Below are 14,306 nucleotides of genomic sequence, written 5' to 3'. Positions count from 1 at the left end.
ATGTTTCTGAAAAGAAACACCTGTTTCATGGTCTTTCTGTTGTGTTCTCTGACTCTGTGGTGCAAGTCGACCAGCGCAGGCTCCAGCTATCTCAGCCCTTCACAAAAACCTCAGGTAAGAAACAAATGATTTTATTTATTCATTTCAATGTGGCTTATCAAGCAAGCTTCCCCATATTGATTCAACTATATCATTTGAATTTAAATCAATACAATATTCAGTTTTTAATTGGGCAGTATAGCTGTGCTTGATTTGAATTTGTATTTACTCATTTTAAACCAATGTTCTCTCTAAATGAATCCATGTTGATGCAACCGAGAAGTATGTGATCTCCTTGAGTGCATCTGAACATACAAAAGCTTAATTGATTATAACCATGACATTTCTCTGGTCTCACCACCACAGAACAAAGGGAGGTCTTCCAGGGTCGGGCGCCAGCTCATGGAGCCGCCGGGTCCTCCGGCTGAGGAGAACCACATCACAGTGAGGGCAAATCACATTCTTTACTACCTCTCCCAAAATCATCCCACTTACTGTATTGTCTTCCTCTGCTCTGAGTAGATAAGCGCTCCCTTTGAGATTGGCTTCACTGTGAGGGAGCAGGACTTTGAGGAGTACGGCACAGCGCTGCAGGAGGTCATTCAGCGTCTGCTGGGAAACACAGACCCTGCAGCAGGTAGGCCTCATTTCTCTGTTGTATACATTAAAAAGGTTGTGTTCCTTTCAGCCAGTATTTATACAAATAATTAAACCCTTTTTTAATATGTGAACATCTTGTTTTCAGAATGACCATCACGACTTTGAAGATCATGCACAGGAATGTAAACGTTGCTGTCCCAAACAGTGGCGTTTTCTCCCGGAGGCCAAGGGAAGCCAGGCTTCCCCTGTTTTTTCGGATTGTAGTTATAATTTAAATAAATAAATAAAAACACTTTGTTTTGTTTCGATAATTCTCCTTTGCTGTGTGTTGCTGCTGGCCCGTCTCTCCCCCATTCTCATTGAGTATTTTACAAAGAGTGAAACAGCGCCCCTCTAGATGTTATGGTGAAACAGTAGATTGCACTCACTGTTGCGAGAGGAGGCCAGCCGAATCTGGCTTCCCTTGGTGAAAACAAATGGAGGGATTGACCAATCAGATGAGGCTCACGTGATGCCCCTGCCAACCTGTGATTGGTCAGGGCCATGCCAAGGGAAGCCAGAGGCGGCTGGCTTCCCTTGCCTCACAATCCAATCAAATCGCATCAATTTAGTGTTGAAGTGACGCGTCCTAAAATCCGGAAGTAAGCTGCTCTCGGTTTCCCTCGACAAAAAAACGATGGGATTTCTCCATAGGATTTAGGAAAATAGCTCGAAATAAGGTCAGTGGAAAACGAACCTGTTAGATAAATGCAAGTTTTGTTCAGTCGGATAATATCCACATGTCTACCCTACTTTTATAATTTTCGAATCATAAATCTAATCGATAGAAGACAGTGCTTGAATTGGAATGAAAAAGGTGCCAGTACTCTAAAATCAGCAACTTTTTCAAGTCAATTTTATATATACAGCCCACAAACAAGAATTTGGCTACTATAATGCTGGTGGGTTTGTCTCTTTACTACTGTATATTTTAGAAAGGTTCACTGTACTTAACATTTGTTATGATAGGCAGCGGATATGGCTAAAGCTCAGTAAGGTCAATATTAACTGAAAATATAGCAATCAAAGTCTAGATCTTCTGCTGAAGACACATGAAGCAGAGACCTTTCAGGTGAGAGCCCCTCTGGTGGTGTTCAACATTAATGACAAGGAAACAAAGCTCTGGTCAGAAGCATTTTTTATAAAAAGCTTTAACAAAATTAAGTATTTCTGTACATTTTGAATGCGATCTAACTTTCCAACTCAGAAAACGAAAAACGAAAAAGTGCCAAAAGTCTTCTCACATGGCTGAGCTGCTTTGCAATATACTTCACCACTGAAGAATACAAATATGTATAAAGTAAACTATGATGCAATCTAACTTTCCAACTCAGAAAAATGATAAAGAGCATGAACAAAGAACATGTAAAAACAAATGCAAAATTTGCACAATCTGAAATGAGAAACTGTAACTGCAAGTAACAAAGTCTGAGCCATGGTAAAGAGTTACATTGAACACCAAGCTGATCAGATAACTCCCTGGTTGGTCTGAAGTCCTTCTATCTCCAGGATCTGTACAAATCGGCACATTATGCCAAAAGTCTTCTCACTGGGTGAGCTGCTTTGCAATATACTTCACATTGTTAGAAAAGGCTCCAGAAGGCCTTGGGGACATCAGTATCAGGGGCTGGAGCTGGACAGGCTCTTTCATCAGCACTTCTCCTTCCCTTTGCCAGCCAGGACCTCACATACTGTTCCGGATTGAACTGTCCTAGTGATGGTCCATTACATTTAATGAAAACCAGGCTGGACAGTCGGCTGACAGAGAGAGCATTCCTTTTTGCAGTAAGGATATCGTTCATGCAGCTGAATGCCCGCTCACACTCACTAGTGGAGACAGCGATGGTTCGGACTGCTTTCAGTAGAGGCTCCATGGCAGCAGGTGTACGGGGTGCCCTGGTTTCCTTGTATTCGCGAAAGCCCTGAACAGTCTCTCTTCTGTCCACTTTCAGCACTTCGCACAAACGTAGCACCTCTACGTCCCCATACTGTACGTCTAACTCCTCTTCAGGGCAACTTCCAGGATGGATAACTTTCATGTCCTGGATTAGCTGATTGTCCCGGGCCTCCCGGCCATGTAATGGGATTTCTCTTGTGCTGACATGAGAGGAGATTGTGGAAGTCATTCTGTGTCTCAGATTCTCTACCATACAGCGGAAAAACTGACCTGCATGAATCTGTACAAGCCTGCCATTCTCACGCAGGGCAACACCCTTGAAGGACTTCTCAGCTAGAGCTGTATGAACTGTAGTCATGTGTGGGCCAGGCATGGTGACCATGGATTCAAAAACTCGTATTTCTCGAGTTAAGAGCCTATCTGCTGTAGGCAGTGTCATCTCTCTTTTTTGGAGTTGCCGAGAGAGGTCGCTGAGCTCTGTGAGCGCATCGTACATCAGTCCCAGATTGCTGACAAACGTTGCAGATGTGAGCACATCATCCAGGCCCTTGTACTTTGCTCTGTCTCTGGAATCCCTGCTCGTGTCGTTTGCAGCATTTGTGAAGTGATCATGAAGCACTCGGTAGTTTTCCCAGACTGCTCTGACGCTCCTTTCACTTGAAGCCACCCAGCGGATGGACAAAACACGCCCTATCACCAAGAGACGCTGTCCGACTGCTTGCGCACACTGCGCTAACTGCCTCTGATTTTTGGGGGAGGCATGGAACAAGGAATAGAGTTTGTCAAAAAAGATCTGGAAATGATTGAGCCCTGAGACCTCCTTGACCACATCCCCAACTGCCAGCTCTAGACGATGATTGGAGCAGTGCCACACAAACAGGCTTGGGAATTTTCTACACAACTGGGTAGCAACGCCTGTTCTCTTTCCTAGCATGACTGAAGCCCCCTCACATGCAAAAGAAACGAAACACTGACCTAAAAAGTCCTCGTTAAAATCTCTTCCAAGACACTCCATTAACGCCTTTGTGATGTCATCAGCCGTTGTTCCATCCAACTCGATCAGCTCCCAAAAAAACGTTTCGGGCTCAGCATCAGCTAATGCTGAGCGTAGACACACAACAAGCACCGTTTTACCACTAATAGTGGTAGATTCATCGACCAAAACACAGAGTTTTCTTTGGTTTTCTGTAATGTCTTTTGCCATTTTTTTCTTCAGCTCATGAGCTATGTGGTCGATGATTTCGCCACAGGTTTTATTGGAGTGCAAAACCCTGCCCACGTTCAGCCCATTCAGTTTCTGTACATTCAAATCAATTGGCATGTCTGTGAATGGCCGGCTATGTTTGCCAATTGTATATGCCGTTCGAAAAACTCTGATAGTGGTGTCTAATTCAGATGTATGCATAGACTGCACTTGATGTTGAATAGTTTCACGTGAAGCAGATGTAAGGATGTCATCAGCTTTTACATGGGCTTGTGATTCTTTATGTTCTTTGATTTTTGTTCTCAGGCTAGCTTGTTGTTTGCCCTTGTCAACACCGAAATGAGACACTGCACACTCACCCCATTCAGTTGACAGTTTCAGTCCTTGTCCAGTGTGTATTCCCAAAGATTTGACATCTCTGCATATCCAACATCCTAGCTTCTTATCTTTAAGAAGGAGCCATGCATTGGTCTTGCAAAAATATTGCACCTTGTCCGTTGTCCAGCAGTCAGGTGCATCGCTTTGCCCGGTGTTGGTGGTGGCAGTTGCGCCAGCCGCAGCTAACGTTAGAGGCTCTGGAGGAGGCGGCGGAGCTAGTGCTAATGCTAATGCACTAGAACTTGGAGCAGGAGGATCAACCAAAGAAAGCTCCCCATCAGACACAATTTCCAACACAGGCACAGCATTCTCTGTATTTGAAGTTTCTTCCGGCGACAACCGCTGTCTTTTTGCACTTTTATTACATTTTAGAAATGCTAATTTGTGACGTGACTTGCTTTCCTTCTCTCGGGGGCGTGCCTGCTCTGTTCTATCACTCTACATAGCCACCCACTGGGTGGGAGTTGCACTGCATAAACACAACACACGTGCATCTAGGTATGTACATTGTAAAGCATTAAAACATGGTTTTACTAACAGTTTTCAGTATGTTGTTACTTCGGCATTATTATTATTATTATTTTGAAACGTGTATTACTATTAAATCACGGTCAAATAGGTTAATTTTGACATAGTCGTTTCCACCACAGTATTTACATGGAGAAGATAAGCCCCGCCCCCTCTCCAGCACGTTCTGTTTGAATGACAGGAGTAAACAGCTGACAGCCGCTGTGAAACTCCAGCGGTTAGAGCGATGAGAATGTCCGTTCGGCACCTCATGACGCATCTACTGAGTAGTAGCGGCTGTATATATATATATGGATGTATAATAAGAACGGCGGGAGAGTGTTGAGTACTGGCACGGTGCATGAGTACCGGAGTACCGCCAGCATGCCGGTACTGAGCAAGAAGTGCCGGTACTCCATGGGTCAGAACCAGAAGTGCCGGTACTGCGTACCGGTGAGTACCGGCCCAATTCCAGCACTGATAGAAGATAGATAGCGTCACTGCATCACTCTCACCGCCGTTAGAAAGTAGCAAGCAACTGAAGCAAGTGCAATTATGGAGGGTGGAGATTTGGAGTATTTCATCAAAAATAATTGTACTAAACTTCCGCTACAGCAGCAACAACAAATACAATCTGATGACAGGCCAATGCCCAAACTGGAGCTGTGTACAGCGAGGGAAAAAGGAGCGAATCGGACGTAAAACGTTAAAGGTCTCCTGATTTAGTTTGTGAATGAATGCTTATTAGAATTTCGGCTGGAGAGTGCGTGTAAGTCCTGCATCTGATACAAATGTGTGTAAAATGATACCGGGTGCTGTAATCACTCATCTGGTACCGCGGTGAATTTAGTTTTAGGTTGGATATTCGACGGACATTCGCGGACCCGCCAGCAGCGTCTGTATCCCGGACCCGCCAGCAGCGTCAGTTTAACGGGGAGATCTTCTCCGCGAAACGAGGCTTTCACTTAGGGACCATCAACAAATGACTTTTACAATTAGACAAGAAAAATGTTCTTTTTAATAAATCGACGGCTTCTCGATCGTGTGAATGTGAAGCAAATTCACTCTAGAGCATACATTTATTGAACACACCTCTTTTTATTGCATTTTAATACTTTAAATACGTTTTATTAATATTTTTGATGGAAACATTTGCTTATTTCTTCAATACCTTCCAGGTCATGGGACCTAATGACTCAAAATCAATGCTGAGTCAAAGGCCCAATCCCAAACCACTCCCTCGACCCTCCCCCTCCGTGACGGAGTGAACTCCGTCTGTAGGCACACTCACAGCTGAATGAAGTTCCCTCCATTAAGGGTTAAGGGTATAAATACAGCGGCAAGCTTTGGGATGGCCTCCCCTATCTCCGCAGGAAACGGAAACGGAAACGGACACGGACGTCATGGTGTCCAACTCACATCTCCATCTGTCGGCTGCATTGACCTGCGTTGCTATCCGTCGCCTGTTAGCGGGTGCAATGGCAAGATCCAACAGAAGGCGCAGAAGGTTGAGGCGCATTTTAGCGATGTGCCAGTGGCAGGTAAACATTTCAATATTGCTAATACAACAATTATCTTCACTTTATTTCTTATATAGTAGCCTATGAACTTTGTATGTGTAATACAAATAGATATTTAGATATATTGTGATATACATTCATTTATTCTTTCCTTATAAGCTATACGTGTATATCTGTATAGTGTCTGTAGAATTCCAACACAGAAAAATGTTGTCAGTAGTTTATAGAATAAAAAAGGAAAGGTTAATTTGACTTGGTCTCAGAATTGTTTACAGAGCTGTATGTGTGTGTGTATTGGAGTATAGTTATTGAACAATACTGTGTCCTGTGTTTGTCTTTTACAGGGGGGAAAAGGTCTTTACATGCAGCTCAATGCCACTGCCCCAATTCTCGCCGTGTATGCCAACCCTGAAGCCTGTCTAAAGAAGGACTTTAGAGTTAAGCGATCTAGTGTGGTGTATTTAGTGCAGATGTTTTCCTCCCCAAAGGACCACGGATGGGGACAAGACATCGAGGTGCTTGTTCTCCTCTACAGCTTGGCCCATGGACTATCACTCTCTGTGGTAGGTTCAGCATTCGGGATTCCCAAATCGACGGTCCACAGGATCATCAAACACGTCACCGGGAAGATAAAGGCCAACCTGAAGACCCTCATTTCCCTGCCAACCCCAGATGAGCTGCCAGAGATTGCAGATGGCTTCTGTCAGCTTGCAAAGAGTCCTGCATTTCACCGTGCTGCTGGTGCGATTGATGGATGCCATATTCGCATCAAACCTCCAGGAAACGAGTACCACAAGGAGTACATCAATTACAAGCTGTTTCCTTCCATCCAGATGCAGGCCATCTGTGACTCAACTGGGAGATTCCTGGATGTCTTCATCGGCTATCCAGGCTCCGTTCATGATGCCAGAGTACTGCGAAACAGCCCCATCTTCTGCCAGGCACTGTTTCCCCCAGCTGGTTGGTTCCTCTTTGGGGACGGTGGTTATCCCTGCCTGGAAAAACCAGTGGGATTACTGTTGGAGATTTGGAGGGATAACTGGTCCGCTTTTCAAATCTCCGCGCGTTCCTATGAAGCTGGTTATAATACAGGAAGGAATCCATAGCTACAAAGTAACCGTTAACAATAATCTACTTTAATGGCAATATGACAATGCAATACAATCATTACAATACAACATGATATATTACAGTTATATTGCAATGCTTAAGGAGTAATGCCGGCTTACTCCTGCCCTAGTCCGCATACTGCAGAGCTACTTTCACCCGAGGGCAGCATGTGAAGAAGAGGCCGAACGCCAGGGATCCACCGGAGATATACCAGAGTAAGAAGGAGGGGTTTGGTGTTAGGTCAGCTGGTCATCTTTTCAGGTCATCTCATTGGGAGACGCAACGCAGCAGGAAACGCAGCAGGAAACCAAACAGGCTCACTTTCCAACAAAAGGTCTCAAGGCCTGCATACCTACACCTCCCCCACAGAGCCATAAAACCCTGTTTACTCCAACCAGCCCAGAATGTTTATAGCCATTTGTAGTCCTTACATTTATGAAAGGATAAAACAGAGAAATCAATACAAAACACAAACACAGGTATTGTTTGAACAGTATTCACTTAACTGCTACTGTTGATAACCACCAGAGAAACCCAAGGGACCTCTCTTAACATCACAACCACTGCAGCTAGATCTAAGTTGAATGCAAATCAGGACATGCTCTCACCTTCCCCCATCTTCCTTTGTCCTCAAAAACACATGTCAACAGGCCCCAAATGCAGCTCACAGTTTTACCCAAATTATTCCCATTTTAAGCTTATCCATAGTTTGCTAACATGAATAAATACAAATATAACTCTACAAATCCCCCTTTTTATCTCCTTCTCCAGAGATAAACTTAGACAAGGCATTTTGAAATATACCCACTGTCATTATTTTCTACTGTGTCCGTAAATCCATCCGAAGCTGGTATTTAGAGTACTTGAAACCTTCATGGCGACAGAACACCACTTTCCATGGCAGTGAAGGAACCATGAGGGGGTAGCTGAGTGCTAGAATCATCAGCCCCCCCCCCCTCCCTCGGAGGAATAGCCCACAAGGACAGCTAATAGGGAGGGGGAGATGCAGCTTTCCCTTCACGGGTAGAACTGAGTAGAACCGAAGTAGACTCCTCTGCTGCGCCGTCCTGGCTTGCCGTGTCTTTGTCCACCCAATCTGCTGACAGCAGCTTCTGGGCTGCCTGCTAGAGAGATGTCTTCCTCCTCCTCGTCCTCCGGCCCGCTGATGGCGGCTTCCGGGTCGATGCTGTAGAGATGTCTCCAGGGTCCTCCTTCTCCGGCCCGCTGATGATGCCTCCCGGGTCGTCTGCTGTAAGGATGTCTCCAGGGTCCTGCTCCTCCAGTCTGCTGCTTCCGAGTAGTCCACGTCTGCCAGGGCCACGTCCGTCCTGATGTCGTCCCCTGGTCCTAGTAGGTGGTTTCCCCGCCGCACACTGGCTCCCGTGGTACGAGCTGTCCCCCTTTTCTCCCAGGCAGACGGCATAAGAGATCCGCTGGGTCACTCGGTCGGGGTCGGAGAGCCTGGGGTTGAGCCACTTTGTCCTCGTGCTTCTCGGGTCCCCCTTTTGGCGCCAGTGACCTGTGTGGAGAAATCTGATACAACTCCCTCAAGCCTACGCTCAGCTGTTTTTGACCCACTTGGAGCCTGTTGGTGGGGTGTCTTGAAACAACAGCCGTCTGTGAACAGGTTTTCCAAATTAATTGTAGACCTCCTATCTGCCAGTGCAGCTTCAGAATCTTAATACTTGGATTGTGCCAACTAAATAAGAACCCCAACATCTTTAGGTAAACTAAATAACATATTTCAATAGCTCTGAATTTCTGACAAGCATCCGTGTTTATTTTTAAATGAAATCCTATTTAAAATCCAAACATAATATGAACTGCTAATGTTTCTGGTAAAGAAACACACTAATGTTATGGATTCAAAAACAACCAAAATCACGATGCTAACAAAGTGAATGATTTCCTGGTGATACTGCTTTTACCTGTCAGTGCTTAGATATTATCACGCTGAAAAAATGAATACAGAATTCCAACAAACTGTCATCAAATGTCTTTCTATTATAAATTTAGATGAAATGTATATCCCCATAATGACCTAAATAATAAAGTCTATGGCTTTTACTCCTTTACCAGGCTAGTTACATGATGTTGTCTAAATAAAATTCTGTCTCATTACATTACTATGTTTTAGCTTAACTTAACTGTAATATGTTCTTTCTACATTTCAAACCTCAGTTACTCTAATGTCTGTTAAAATATTACAAAATTGTTTCACTATCACAGGTCAACTTCTTCGGTTTCACAGTAGCCCCTTGGCCACTGCTTCTTTGTTACCTGTTATAATTCAAATCAATATTTAGAAACATCTCAACATTCATCAAACAGTATCTTATCCCCAGATATGGAGCAGGTTAATTACATTCAATGCTCAGTTTGAACATCTGGGTTGGGGCGGAAGGTTTCTGTCAATCCTTAAAAGAAAAATGTAAATTGTGAATTTTACAGCCATGTTGACATTTATACATTATACTCACTCCCCCCTTTTACACATGAAATCATGTGTAACAAAAGCCTGTAATGGGAGGGGAACAAAAACTGTCAGGTAATTGGTTAGGAACATAACGAACATTATTATCATTATTTCCACAGTGAACACTTCAGTGAAAAGAAGTGTTCCTCTCCGTCCTTCAGGCCTAAAAGAAACAGAATCTTCAGATTGTAGTTTTACATTTGCAAACCGCCAACTCATGTGAGAGGAAAATATCACATGTGCGGTTTCCCCTTTTTGTGGAATTTTTAGGAAACCTCTCGTTTCCCTTGGAGCTCCAAAATAATATGTTAGTCCAAAAACATGCTTGGTTAGTTATTGTTTTAGAATCATGCAGTTACACTGATCACATGCCGGCATTCATTCACACTCACACTGTCTGGTTGTCATGTCAAGTTTGGTCAGGTTCACCCCAGAGTCAGTCATCCACAGTGCCTTGTCAAGTTACACTGTCGGTCAGGGTCAAAGGTCAGTTGGTCTCCGTCTTTTTTGGCCATGTGTCGTGCTCTGCAGAGACTTTGACATTTCAGCATAGGCCAGTATCCTTTGTCTACAAAAATATGTCACGATTTCAACTATAATTTTCAAGATGATTCTCACTTGTCATTGGGACTTCCGCCTCCCACTTTTCCTGAAACTTGGTACAAAACTCACTTCCTTCGAGTACCACTACTAATTAAAATGTCTAATGATCTATTTCAGAAACTTGTGTACAATAACTATTATCTTGAGTCAAAACATTACTAGGATCTGTGTCGCTCTGCATTTCATAGCTCATTATAATTCTGGGCTACTTAAAAAACGATGTTAAACTCTTTAGCAGTGTGTGGAACCTTGGGTGTCCGAACATGCAACAATTACTCCCTCCTTTATCAAGGATTTAAAACCGAAGTCTGGTAATAACTATGCCACAATGGTGAAATCAACACTTTAGATTGGAATTTAATATGTGGCTTGGCACTAGCCATTAATACAAACAAAGATTTGTCCTATAGAGTGGTTCCTAAAACTATCCTTTTAATGGTGATCAATATTGTAACCAATGAGACCGCTACTTTATTCACACGTGAATAAAAATGTCTTAAAGAATGAATTGTTAACATGATGAAAATATTGAAGAATATGGTTCTACTCTGTCAGTGTGTTTTAGGATGATTATCATTTTACTTTAATAGTTTCCTCTTTACTGCTATTTTTAATTTACCAAATGATTAATAAATCTTTCTGTCTTTACGTATTTACGAAGTTAATTCAAGTTATTTAAATGTGCGTTTCGTGAATAAGTGTGTTTATGTGTAACTCACTCATTCCCGTTCTCCTTTCCTCCTCCCCTGGTTTTCTCAAGCCGTGACCCCGGCCTCCTCACTTCTAATCGACCATGCCAACTCCTCTGATTCTGTCTTCTCTTCAGTCCATCAGCTGTTGAATCCATCCGCTGTAACTTTTGTAGGCCGCCATTGGCCCAGTCACATCTGCAGCCCCATCATGCCACTGTTGTTGCACTCCTCCTTTACAGTCTCTCTGCTGTTTTTATGGAGGGCGGATTCTGCTCTCATGTCTATTGTGCCAAATCTCGCGGCGCAGTTTGGAACTTCATGTCCTGTTTGAGGGACCGATGAGAGTATCTCTCTGTATGTCAGCATGCTGGTTTGGTTCTGGATGCCGCAGGTGGAGATAGTTCTGGCTGCAGTCTTGATGTAGTCTTGTTGTTGTTGTTGGTTCAGCTCTGGTTCTCTGTCTGTACGATGGAGAAGGAGGAGTCTCCTGTTGGGTTAGGTCTCGTTGTCTGCTTGGAGGGTCGGGATCAAAGCCTTTCTAACTCAGAGGGGGAGTCCAGGTCCCGGTACACATTACCTATAAGAAGTCTAGCACACTGATGTTAAATAAATCCAACCCTTTCCACTCTGTCTCTTTCTAATCATACTATCTGTCTTAGTTGTTAAATGCCATCTAAACAACATAATTAATGTCTACTTATGATATTACAAAAACTAACTCCAAAAATTGTTTCATCCATTGTTACATATTTACCCAACACAACTCTGAAATACTTACATGTTTCCAGCATCACATATTCCACACACTATGAAAGAACATCTCCATATCTTCTCTCATTTTAAATCCCACTGTTACTTCGAACAATAGTAAACCTGCAGAGCACACCAATCGGATCACAGTAATGAAATTTGAATCAAGTGTAGGCCTATGTCTTCTTTCTGAACATTTATTTATATTGTCTACATTTGCAAACAGTTCGAGTGTAAAATGTGTTTTGCACAATGTATTTACACTCTACAGATTCTTGAGTTTACTCATCTCCTGGTGCTGTCGTTGTAAAAAATGTTCAATCCCTTATTGTTTTGTACCAGTTTACCAAACAATACCGGCCAGCAATGTAATGATTAAACTCTAAGCTCGCATAAGTTTCAAGGGTGTGATACCCCCTTTCATCCACTAGATGGCAGCAGCAGAAGTTTCAAGGGTGTGATACCCCCTTTCAGCCACTAGATGGCAGCAGCAGAAGTTTCCAGACAAAGGGAAACGCTCTACCTTGGTTTAATATATAACAGACCTCTGGCTTTAAGCTTTTAGCATTGGTCTGTTATTTAAACCCCAGGTTTAAACGGCGACTCGATCTGATATATCGAGTTTTCAGGTTTTGCCGTGCAGGATTCAAACCTCGCATTCACACAAACTGCACCATTTCTACGCCACTCAGGAATAAACACCTGCAGATCCGCGCCAAACTGCTCTATTTTACGTCACGCAGGACTTTCGTCTACCTGTCGATCAACGTTTACGTTTTGTATATAACTTTCCTAACATAGTAAAATATGCATTGTATATTCCATTTAAACTATAAAAACACTGTGAAACGCCTACAGACAATCCTAAAGTTTTAGCGTATCCAATTACAGACAGGCGACTTTCATCGTCTGCTTACCTTATTTGCAAAGTTGCAGAGTCCTGCTGATTGTCTGAGATGTTTGAAAGCGTCTGAATTCTTCCTCAGCTTCGTTATAGACGTCGGGTCACCATTTTGTTGGAGATTTGGAGGGATAACTGGTCCGCTTTTCAAATCTCCGCGCGTTCCTATGAAGCTGGTTATAATACAGGAAGGAATCCATAGCTACAAAGTAACCGTTAACAATAATCTACTTTAATGGCAATATGACAATGCAATACAATCATTACAATACAACATAATATATTACAGTTATATTGCAATGCTTAAGGAGTAATGCCGGCTTACTCCTGCCCTAGTCCGCATACTGCAGAGCTACTTTCACCCGAGGGCAGCATGTGAAGAAGAGGCCGAACGCCAGGGATCCACCGGAGATATACCAGAGTAAGAAGGAGGGGTTTGGTGTTAGGTCAGCTGGTCATCTTTTCAGGTCATCTCATTGGGAGACGCAACGCAGCAGGAAACGCAGCAGGAAACCAAACAGGCTCACTTTCCAACAAAAGGTCTCAAGGCCTGCATACCTACACCTCCCCCACAGAGCCATAAAACCCTGTTTACTCCAACCAGCCCAGAATGTTTATAGCCATTTGTAGTCCTTACATTTATGAAAGGATAAAACAGAGAAATCAATACAAAACACAAACACAGGTATTGTTTGAACAGTATTCACTTAACTGCTACTGTTGATAAGCACCAGAGAAACCCAAGGGACCTCTCTTAACATCACAACCACTGCAGCTAGATCTAAGTTGAATGCAAATCAGGACATGCTCTCACCTTCCCCCATCTTCCTTTGTCCTCAAAAACACATGTCAACAGGCCCCAAATGCAGCTCACAGTTTTACCCAAATTATTCCCATTTTAAGCTTATCCATAGTTTGCTAACATGAATAAATACAAATATAACTCTACATTACTCACACCCTACAAGGTCCCTCGCGGCCAGGTGCAGGCCAGATTCAACAGGCATCATGCCAGGGCTCGGTCTGTGGTGGAAAGAGCATTTGGAAGGATGAAGGCTCGCTGGAGGGCCACCCTTTTCAAAGCGCTGGAGGTCAGTCCAAGCTTTGCCCCTGACATCATTGCATGTTGTGCATTTCTGCACAATCTGTGCATAGACATGAACGATGTCCTTGAGGATGCTGAAGCCTTCCCCCCTGAAGATGGGGACCAGAGTCCTCCCCCTGCCGCAGCATGTGGACAGGAAAGTCCTGGACACCACCTAAGGAACAGGATTGCTGCACAACTCTCTGCTCCTGTCCAAATGGCACCACACCTGAGAGAGCACGATTACATCTAATGAACTTTGTTTTTTTTTTGGAAAAACGTGGTTGTCTGTTAACTTGTGTTTTTGAAATGATGTGCACACATACCTGATTTAATTTTGTTTGTTTTAGTGAGCTCCACTTCTCACTTTAGAGAAAAGAGGTGAAATAAAATAAACCTGTGCACCGTTGATTTCAAACTTGGTTTTCCTGAATTGTCTTTCTGCATAATCCCAAATTGGAGACAAATGTCCTTACCTCTTGGATCATTCAATCACGAGCACAGAG

The 14,306-nt window shown here is 43.4% G+C and overlaps 1 protein-coding gene across 1 annotated transcript; it reads left to right on the top strand.

Moving 5' to 3' along the window:
• Window positions 1-14,218, top strand: LOC117551037 (putative nuclease HARBI1). Its single transcript, XM_034223703.1, has 5 exons — window positions 1-114; window positions 406-483; window positions 562-696; window positions 6,529-7,196; window positions 13,666-14,218. Exons 1-5 carry the CDS (start codon window positions 1-3, stop codon window positions 14,051-14,053), a joined length of 1,383 nt encoding a protein of 460 aa, XP_034079594.1. The 3' UTR covers window positions 14,054-14,218.
• Window positions 14,219-14,306: the final 88 nt, after the last annotated feature.

Source organism: Gymnodraco acuticeps, unplaced genomic scaffold, assembly GCF_902827175.1.
Source record: "Gymnodraco acuticeps unplaced genomic scaffold, fGymAcu1.1, whole genome shotgun sequence".
Classification (NCBI taxonomy): Eukaryota; Metazoa; Chordata; class Actinopteri; order Perciformes; family Bathydraconidae; genus Gymnodraco; species Gymnodraco acuticeps.
Note: the sequence above shows the minus strand (reverse complement) of the source record. Positions and strands in the feature narration are given on the sequence as shown.